The sequence below is a fragment of the Carcharodon carcharias genome (assembly GCF_017639515.1).
Source record: "Carcharodon carcharias isolate sCarCar2 chromosome 35 unlocalized genomic scaffold, sCarCar2.pri SUPER_35_unloc_2, whole genome shotgun sequence".
Lineage (NCBI taxonomy): Eukaryota > Metazoa > Chordata > Chondrichthyes > Lamniformes > Lamnidae > Carcharodon > Carcharodon carcharias.
This window is the reverse complement of record NW_024470712.1, coordinates 2,182,140-2,192,550: the sequence shown is the minus strand read 5'-3', so window position 1 is coordinate 2,192,550 and position 10,411 is coordinate 2,182,140. Positions and strand designations below refer to the sequence as shown.

At 44.8% G+C, this 10,411-nt stretch overlaps 1 protein-coding gene across 1 annotated transcript in view; it reads left to right on the top strand.

Moving 5' to 3' along the window:
• LOC121274204 (arf-GAP with coiled-coil, ANK repeat and PH domain-containing protein 2-like) overlaps positions 1-15 on the top strand; it is a 7,560-nt gene extending 7,545 nt beyond the window's left edge. The window contains exon 5 of the mRNA XM_041181404.1: positions 11-15. Within this exon, the coding sequence (XP_041037338.1) occupies positions 11-15 (5 nt within the window). The remainder of the gene's footprint in view (positions 1-10) is intronic.
• The last annotated feature ends 10,396 nt before the right edge of the window (positions 16-10,411 follow it).

Below are 10,411 nucleotides of genomic sequence, written 5' to 3'. Positions count from 1 at the left end.
GTGAAAGCAGATTGAGAAGGGAGTGAAAGCAGATTGAAAGGGGAGTGAAAGCAGATTGAAAGTGGAGCGGAAGCAGATTGAAAGGGGAGTGAAAGCAGGTTGTAAGTGATGTGAAAGCAGATTGAAAGGGGAGTGAATGCAGATTGAAAGGGGAGTGAATGCAGATTGAAAGGGGAGTGAATGCAGATTGAAAGGGGAGTGAAAGCAGATTGAAAGGGGAGTGAAAGCAGATTGAAAGGGGAGTGAATGCAGATTGAAAGTGGAGTGAACGCAGATTGAAAGGGGAGTGAATGCACATTGAACGGGGAGTGAAAGCACATTGAAAGGGGAGTGAAAGCAGATTGAAAGGGGAGCGGAAGCAGATTGCAAGGGGAGCGGAAGCAGATTGAAAGTGGAGCGAAAGCAGATTGAAAGAGGTGTGAAAGCAATTTGAAAAGGGAGTGGAAGCAGATTGAAAGGGATGTAAAAGAAGATTGATAGGGGAGCTGAAGCAGATTGAAAAGGGGAGTGAAGCAGATTGAAAGGGAGGGAAAGCAGATTGAAAGGGAGTGAAAGCAGATTGAAAGGGGAGTGAAAGCAGATTGAAAGGGAGTGAAAGCAGATTGAAAGGGGAGTGAAAGCAGATTGAAAGGGGAGTGAAAGCAGATTGAAAGGGGAGTGGAAGCAGATTGAACAGGAGCGTGAAAGCAGATTGAAGGGTGAGTGGAAGCAGATTGAAAGGGGATGTGAAAGCAGATTGAAAGCGGAGATGAAGCAGATTGAAAGGGAGTGAAAGCAGATTGAAAGGGATGTGAAAGCAGATTGAAAGGGGAGTGAAAGCAGATTGAAGTGGAGTGAAAGCAGCTTGAAAGGGATTGAAAGCAGTTAGAAAGGGGAGTGAAAGCAGATTGAAAGGGGAGCAGAAGCAGATTGAAAGGGATTTGAAAGCAGATTGAAAGGGGAGCGAAAGCAGATTGAAAGGGGAGTGAAAGCAGATTGAAAGGGGTGGGAACGCACATTGAAAGGGGATTCAAAGCAGATTGAATGCCGAGCGGATGCAGATTGAAAGGGGAGTGAAAGCAGATTGAAAGTGATGTGAAAGCAGATTGAATGGGGAGTGAAGGCAGATTGAATGGAGGTTGAAAGCAGATTGAAAGGGATTTGAAAGCAGTGAGAAAGGGGAGCGAAAGCAGATTGAAAGGGGAGCAGAAGCAGATTGAAAGGGATTTGAAAGCAAATTGAAAGGGCAGTGAAAGCAGATTGAAAGTGGAGCGGAAGCAGATTGAACGGGGAGTGAAAGCATATAGAATGGGATGTGAAACAGATTGAAAGGGGAGTGAAAGCAGATTGAAATGTGTGCGGAAGCAGATTGAAAGGGATGTGAAAGCAGATTGAAAGGGGATTGAAATCAGATTGAAAGGGTAGTGAAAGCAGATTGAAAGGGGAATGAAAGCAGATTGAAAGGGGATTGAAAGAAGATTGAAAGGGGATTGAAAGAAGATTGAAAGGGGAGTGAACGCAGATTGAAAGGGGATTGAAAGCAGATTGAATGGGGAGCGAAAGCAGATTGATAACGGAGCGAAAGTAGATTGAAATGGAAGTGAAGGCAGATTGAAAGGCAGTGAAAGCAGATTGAAAGGGGAGTGAAAGCCGATTGAAAGGGATGTGAAAGCAGATTGAATGGGGAGTGAAAGCAAATTGAAAGGGGAGTGAATGCACATTGAAAGGGTAGTGAAAGCAGATTGAATGGGGAGTGAAAGCAAATTGAAAGGGGAGTGAACGCACATTGAAAGTGGAGTGAAAGCAGATTGAAAGGGGAGTGAAAGCAGATTGAAAGGGGAGCGGAAGCAGATTGAAAGGGGAGCGGAAGCAGATTGAAAGGGGAGCGGAAGCAGATTGAAAGTGGAGTGAAAGCAGATTGTAAAGGGAGGTGAAGCAGATTGAAAAGGGTGTGGATGCAGATTGAAAGGGGAGTGAAAGCAGATTGAAAGGGGAGTGAAAGCAGATTGATAGGGGAGTGAAAGCAGATTGAAAGGGATGTGAAAGCAGATTGAAAGGGGAGCGGAAGCAGATTGAAAGGGGGGTGAAAGCAGATTGAAAGGGGAGTGAAAGCAGATTGAAATGGGAGTGAAAGCAGATTGAAAGTGGAGTGAAAGCAGAACGAAAGTGGAATGAGAGCAGATTGAAAGGGCAGTGAAAGCAGATTGAAAGGAGAGCGGAAGCAGATTGAATGGGGAGCGGATTCAGATTGAAAGAGTAGTGAAAGCAGATTGAAAGGGGAGTGAAAGAAGATTTAAAGGGTAGCTGAAGCTGATTGAATGCGGAGTGGAAGTAGATTGAAAGGGGAGTGAAAGCAGATTGAAAGGGATGTGAAAGCAGATTGAAAGGGGAGTGAAAGCAGATTGAAAGGGGACTGAAGGCAGATTGAAAGGGGAGTGAAAGCAGATTGAAAGGGGAGTGAAAGCAGATTGAAAGGGGAGTCAATGCAGATTGAAAGGGGAGTCAACGCAGATTGAAAGGGGAGTGAAAGCAGATTGAAAAGGGAGTGAAAGCAGATTGAAAGGGGAGTGAAAGCAGATTGAAAGTGGAGCGGAAGCAGATTGAAAGGGGAGTGAAAGCAGATTGAAAGGGGAGTGAAATCAGATTGAAAGTTGGGTGAAAGGAGATTGAAAGGGGAGTGAAACAGACTGAAAGGGGAGCGGAAGCAGATTGATTGCGGTGCGGAAGCAGATTGAAAGGGGAGTGAAAGGAGATTGAAAGTGTAGTGAAAGCAGATTGAATGCAGAGCGGAAGCAGATTGAATGAGTAGTGGAAGCAGATTGAAAGGGGAATGAAAGCAGATTGAAATCGATATGAAAGCAGATTGAAAGGGGAGTGAAAGCAGATTGAAATGGATGTGAAAGCAGATTGAATGGGGAGTGAAAGCAGATTGAATGGGGAGTAAAAGCAGATTGAAAGGGGAGTGAAAGCAGATTGAAAGTTTAGTGGAAGCAGATTTAAAGGGGAGTGAAAGCAGATTGAAAGGGCAGTGAATGCAGATTGAAAGGGGAGTGAAAGCAGATTGAAAGTGATGTGAAAGCAGATTGAAAGGGGATTGAAAACTGATTGAAATTTGAGTGAAAGCAGATTGAAAGGGGAGTGAAAGCAGATTGAAAGTGATGTGAAAGCAGATTGAAAGGGGAGTGAAAGCAGATTGAAAGGGGAGCGGAAGCAGATTGAAAGGGATGTGAAAGCAGATTGAAAGGGGAGTGAAAGCAGATTGAAAGGGGACTGAAGGCAGATTGAAAGGGGAGTGAAAGCAGATTGAAAGGGGAGTGAAAGCAGATTGAAAGGGGAGTCAACGCAGATTGAAAGGGGAGTGAAAGCAGATTGAGAAGGGAGTGAAAGCAGATTGAAAGGGGAGTGAAAGCAGATTGAAAGTGGAGTGAACGCAGATTGAAAGGGGAGTGAATGCACATTGAACGGGGAGTGAAAGCACATTGAAAGGGGAGTGAAAGCAGATTGAAAGGGGAGCGGAAGCAGATTGCAAGGGGAGCGGAAGCAGATTGAAAGTGGAGCGAAAGCAGATTGAAAGAGGTGTGAAAGCAATTTGAAAAGGGAGTGGAAGCAGATTGAAAGGGATGTTAACGCAGATTGATAGGGGAGTGGGAGCAGATTGAATAGGGAGTGAAAGCAGATTGAAATGGGAGTGAAAGCAGATTGAAATAGGAGTGAAAGCAGATTGAAAGGGGATTGAAAGCAGATTGAAATAGCAGTGAAAGCAGATAGAAAGGGGATTCAAAGCAGATTGAATGCCGAGCGGAAGCAGATTGAATGCGGAGAGGAAGCAGATTGAACGGGGATTGAAAGCAGATTGAAAGGGGAGGGAACGCACATTGATAGGGGAGCGGAAACAGATTGAATGCGGAGCGGATGCAGATTGAAAGGGGAGTGAAAGCAGATTGAAAGTGATGTGAAAGCAGATTGAATGGGGAGTGAAAGCAGATTGAATGGAGGTTGAAAGCAGCTTGAAAGGGATTTGAAAGCAGTTAGAAAGGGGAGCGAAAGCAGATTGAAAGGGATTTGAAAGCAGTGAGAAAGGGGAGCGAAAGCAGATTGAAAGGGGAGCAGAAGCAGATTGAAAGGGATTTGAAAGCAAATTGAAAGGGCAGTGAAAGCAGATTGAAAGTGGAGCGGAAGCAGATTGAACGGGGAGTGAAAGCATATAGAATGGGATGTGAAACAGTTGAAAGGGGAGTGAAAGCAGATTGAAATGTGTGCGGAAGCAGATTGAAAGGGATGTGAAAGCAGATTGAAAGGGGATTGAAATCAGATTGAAAGGGTAGTGAAAGCAGATTGAAAGGGGAATGAAAGCAGATTGAAAGGGGATTGAAAGAAGATTGAAAGGGGATTGAAAGCAGATTGAAAGGGGAGTGAACGCAGATTGAAAGGGGATTGAAAGCAGATTGAATGGGGAGCGAAAGCAGATTGATAACGGAGCGAAAGTAGATTGAAATGGAAGTGAAGCAGATTGAAAGGGCAGTGAAAGCAGATTGAAAGTGGAGTGAAAGCTGAACGAAAGTGGAATGACAGCAGATTGAAAGGGGAGTGAAAGCAGATTGAAAGGGGAGCGGAAGCAGATTGAAAGGGGAGTGAAAGCAGATTGAAAGGGGAGTGAAAGCAGATTGAAAGGGGAGTGAAAGCAGATTGAAAGTGGAGTGAAAGCAGATTGAAAGGGGAGTGAAAGCAGATTGAAAGGGGAGCGGAAGCAGATTGAAAGGGGAGCGGAAGCAGGTTGTAAGTGATGTGAAAGCAGATTGAAAGGGGAGTGAAAGCAGATTGAAAGGGGAGTGAATGCAGATTGAAAGGGGAGTGAATGCAGATTGAAAGGGGAGTGAAAGCAGATTGAAAGGGGAGTGAAAGCAGATTGAAAGGGGAGTGAATGCAGATTGAAAGTGGAGTGAACGCAGATTGAAAGGGGAGTGAATGCACATTGAAAGGGGAGTGAAAGCAGATTGAAAGGGGAGTGAAAGCAGATTGAAAGGGGAGCGGAAGCAGATTGCAAGGGGAGCGGAAGCAGATTGAAAGTGGAGCGAAAGCAGATTGAAACTGGTGTGAAAGCAATTTGAAAAGGGAGTGGAAGCAGATTGAAAGGGATGTTAACGCAGATTGATAGGGGAGTGGGAGCAGATTGAATAGGGAGTGAAAGCAGATTGAAATGGGAGTGAAAGCAGATTGAAATAGGAGTGAAAGCAGATTGAAAGGGGATTGAAAGCAGATTGAAATAGCAGTGAAAGCAGATAGAAAGGGGATTCAAAGCAGATTGAATGCCGAGCGGAAGCAGATTGAATGCGGAGAGGAAGCAGATTGAACGGGGATTGAAAGCAGATTGAAAGGGGAGGGAACGCACATTGATAGGGGAGCGGAAACAGATTGAATGCGGAGCGGATGCAGATTGAAAGGGGAGTGAAAGCAGATTGAAAGTGATGTGAAAGCAGATTGAATGGGGAGTGAAAGCAGATTGAAAGGGGAGTGAAAGCAGATTGAAAGGGGAGCGAAAGCAGATTGAAAGGGGATTGAAAGACGATTGAAAGGGATGTGAAAGCAGATTGAAAGGGATTTGAAAGCAGATTGAAAGAGGAGCAGAAGCAGATTGAAAGGGGATTGAAAGCAGATTGAAAGGGGTGGGAACGCACATTGAAAGGGGATTCAAAGCAGATTGAATGCCGAGCGGATGCAGATTGAAAGGGGAGTGAAAGCAGATTGAAAGTGATGTGAAAGCAGATTGAATGGGGAGTGAAGGCAGATTGAATGGAGGTTGAAAGCAGATTGAAAGGGATTTGAAAGCAGTGAGAAAGGGGAGCGAAAGCAGATTGAAAGGGGAGCAGAAGCAGATTGAAAGGGATTTGAAAGCAAATTGAAAGGGTAGTGAAAGCAGATTGAATGGGGAGTGAAAGCAAATTGAAAGGGGAGTGAACGCACATTGAAAGGCTAGTGAAAGCAGATTGAAAGGGGAGTGAAAGCAGATTGAAAGGGGAGTGAAAGCAGATTGAAAGGGATTGAAAGCAGATTGAAAGGGGAGTGAAAGCAGATTGAAAGGGGAGCGGAAAGCAGATTGAAAGGGGAGCTGAAAGCAGATTGAAAGGGAGTGGAAGCAGATTGAAAGGGAGTGAAAGCAGATTGAAAGGGGAGTTGAAGCAGATTGAAAGGGGTGTGGATGCAGATTGAAAGGGGAGTGAAAGCAGATTGAAAGGGGAGCGGAAGCAGATTGAAAGGGGAGTGAAAGCAGATTGAAAGGGGAGTGAAAGCAGATTGATAGGGGAGTGAAAGCAGATTGAAAGGAGGTTGAAAGCAGATTGAAAGGGATTTGAAAGCAGTGAGAAAGGGGAGCGAAAGCAGATTGAAAGGGGAGCAGAAGCAGATTGAAAGGGATTTGAAAGCAAATTGAAAGGGCAGTGAAAGCAGATTGAAAGTGGAGCGGAAGCAGATTGAACGGGGAGTGAAAGCATATAGAATGGGATGTGAAACAGATTGAAAGGGGAGTGAAAGCAGATTGAAATGTGTGCGGAAGCAGATTGAAAGGGATGTGAAAGCAGATTGAAAAGGGGATTGAAATCAGATTGAAAGGGTAGTGAAAGCAGATTGAAAGGGAATGAAAGCAGATTGAAAGGGGATTGAAAGAAGATTGAAAGGGGATTGAAAGAAGATTGAAAGGGGAGTGAACGCAGATTGAAAGGGGATTGAAAGCAGATTGAATGGGGAGCGAAAGCAGATTGAAAGGGGAGTGAAAGCCGATTGAAAGGGGTTTGAAAGCAGATTGAATGGGGAGCGAAAGCAGATTGAAAACGGAGCGAAAGTAGATTGAAATGGAAGTGAAGGCAGATTGAAAGGCAGTGAAAGCAGATTGAAAGGGGAGTGAAAGCCGATTGAAAGGGATGTGAAAGCAGATTGAATGGGGAGTGAAAGCAAATTGAAAGGGGAGTGAACGCACATTGAAAGGGTAGTGAAAGCAGATTGAATGGGGAGTGAAAGCAAATTGAAAGGGGGTGAACGCACATTGAAAGTGGAGTGAAAGCAGATTGAAAGGGGAGTGAAAGCAGATTGAAAGGGGAGCGGAAGCAGATTGAAAGGGGAGCGGAAGCAGATTGAAAGGGGAGCGGAAGCAGATTGAAAGTGGAGTGAAAGCAGATTGTAAAGGGAGGTGAAGCAGATTGAAAAGGGTGTGGATGCAGATTGAAAGGGGAGTGAAAGCAGATTGAAAGGGGAGTGAAATCAGATTGAAAGGGTAGTGAAATCAGATTGAAAGGGGAGTGAAAGCAGATTGAAATGGGAATGAAAGCAGATTGAAAGGGGAGTGAAAGCAGATTGAAAGGGATGTGAAAGCAGATTGAAAGGGGAGTGAAAGCAGATTGAAAGGGGACTGAAGGCAGATTGAAAGGGGAGTGAAAGCAGATTGAAAGGGGAGTGAAAGCAGATTGAAAGTGGAGTCAATGCAGATTGAAAGGGGAGTCAACGCAGATTGAAAGGGGAGTGAAAGCAGATTGAAAAGGGAGTGAAAGCAGATTGAAAGGGGAGTGAAAGCAGATTGAAAGTGGAGCGGAAGCAGATTGAAAGGGGAGTGAAATCAGATTGAAAGTTGGGTGAAAGGAGATTGAAAGGGGAGTGAAACAGACTGAAAGGGGAGCGGAAGCAGATTGATTGCGGTGCGGAAGCAGATTGAAAGGGGAGTGAAAGGAGATTGAAAGTGTAGTGAAAGCAGATTGAATGCAGAGCGGAAGCAGATTGAATGCGTAGTGGAAGCAGATTGAAAGGGGAATGAAAGCAGATTGAAATCGATATGAAAGCAGATTGAAAGGGGAGTGAAAGCAGATTGAAATGGATGTGAAAGCAGATTGAATGGGGAGTGAAAGCAGATTGAATGGGGAGTAAAAGCAGATTGAAAGGGGAGTGAAAGCAGATTGAAAGTTTAGTGGAAGCAGATTTAAAGGGGAGTGAAAGCAGATTGAAAGGGCAGTGAATGCAGATTGAAAGGGGAGTGAAAGCAGATTGAAAGTGATGTGAAAGCAGATTGAAAGGGGATTGAAAACTGATTGAAATTTGAGTGAAAGCAGATTGAACGGGGAGTGAAAGCAGATTGAAAGTGATGTGAAAGCAGATTGAAAGGGGAGTGAAAGCAGATTGAAAGGGGAGCGGAAGCAGATTGAAAGGGATGTGAAAGCAGATTGAAAGGGGAGCGGAAGCAGATTGAAAGGGATGTGAAAGCAGATTGAAAGGGGAGTGAAAGCAGATTGAAAGGGGACTGAAGGCAGATTGAAAGGGGAGTGAAAGCAGATTGAAAGGGGAGTGAAAGCAGATTGAAAGGGGAGTCAATGCAGATTGAAAGGGGAGTCAACGCAGATTGAAAGGGGAGTGAAAGCAGATTGAAAAGGGAGTGAAAGCAGATTGAAAGGGGAGTGAAAGCAGATTGAAAGTGGAGCGGAAGCAGATTGAAAGGGGAGTGAAATCAGATTGAAAGTTGGGTGAAAGGAGATTGAAAGGGGAGTGAAACAGACTGAAAGGGGAGCGGAAGCAGATTGATTGCGGTGCGGAAGCAGATTGAAAGGGGAGTGAAAGGAGATTGAAAGTGTAGTGAAAGCAGATTGAATGCAGAGCGGAAGCAGATTGAATGCGTAGTGGAAGCAGATTGAAAGGGGAATGAAAGCAGATTGAAATCGATATGAAAGCAGATTGAAAGGGGAGTGAAAGCAGATTGAAATGGATGTGAAAGCAGATTGAATGGGGAGTGAAAGCAGATTGAATGGGGAGTAAAAGCAGATTGAAAGGGGAGTGAAAGCAGATTGAAAGTTTAGTGGAAGCAGATTTAAAGGGGAGTGAAAGCAGATTGAAAGGGCAGTGAATGCAGATTGAAAGGGGAGTGAAAGCAGATTGAAAGTGATGTGAAAGCAGATTGAAAGGGATGTGAAAGCAGATTGAACGGGGAGTGAAAGCAGATTGAAAGTGATGTGAAAGCAGATTGAAAGGGGAGTGAAAGCAGATTGAAAGGGGAGTGGAAGCAGATTGAAAGGGATGTGAAAGCAGATTGAAAGGGGAGTGAAAGCAGATTGAAAGGGGACTGAAGGCAGATTGAAAGGGGAGTGAAAGCAGATTGAAAGGGGAGTGAAAGCAGATTGAAAGGGGAGTCAACGCAGATTGAAAGGGGAGTGAAAGCAGATTGAGAAGGGAGTGAAAGCAGATTGAAAGGGGAGTGAAAGCAGATTGAAAGTGGAGCGGAAGCAGATTGAAAGGGGAGTGAAAGCAGGTTGTAAGTGATGTGAAAGCAGATTGAAAGGGGAGTGAAAGCAGATTGAAAGGGGAGTGAATGCAGATTGAAAGGGGAGTGAATGCAGATTGAAAGGGGAGTGAAAGCAGATTGAAAGGGGAGTGAAAGCAGATTGAAAGGGGAGTGAATGCAGATTGAAAGTGGAGTGAACGCAGATTGAAAGGGGAGTGAATGCACATTGAACGGGGAGTGAAAGCACATTGAAAGGGGAGTGAAAGCAGATTGAAAGGGGAGCGGAAGCAGATTGCAAGGGGAGCGGAAGCAGATTGAAAGTGGAGCGAAAGCAGATTGAAAGAGGGAGTGAAAGCAATTTGAAAAGGGAGTGGAAGCAGATTGAAAGGGATGTTAACGCAGATTGATAGGGGAGTGGGAGCAGATTGAATAGGGAGTGAAAGCAGATTGAAATGGGAGTGAAAGCAGATTGAAATAGGAGTGAAAGCAGATTGAAAGGGGAGTGAAAGCAGATTGAATGGGGAGTGAAAGCAGATTGAAAGGGGATTCAAAGCAGATTGAATGCCGAGCGGAAGCAGATTGAATGCGGAGAGGAAGCAGATTGAACGGAGATTGAAAGCAGATTGAAAGGGGAAGGGAACGCACATTGATAGGGGAGCGGAAACAGATTGAATGCGGAGCGGATGCAGATTGAAAGGGGAGTGAAAGCAGATTGAATGCCGAGCGGATGCAGATTGAAAGGGGAGTGAAAGCAGATTGAAAGTGATGTGAAAGCAGATTGAATGGGGAGTGAAAGCAGATTGAATGGAGGTTGAAAGCAGCTTGAAAGGGATTTGAAAGCAGTTAGAAAGGGGAGCGAAAGCAGATTGAAAGGGGAGCAGAAGCAGATTGAAAGGGATTTGAAAGCAGATTGAAAGAGGAGCAGAAGCAGATTGAAAGGGGATTGAAAGCAGATTGAAAGGGGTGGGAACGCACATTGAAAGGGGATTCAAAGCAGATTGAATGCCGAGCGGATGCAGATTGAAAGGGGAGTGAAAGCAGATTGAAAGTGATGTGAAAGCAGATTGAATGGGGAGTGAAGGCAGATTGAATGGAGGTTGAAAGCAGATTGAAAGGGATTTGAAAGCAGTGAGAAAGGGGAGCGAAAGCAGATTGAAAGGGGAGCAGAAGCAGATTGAAAGG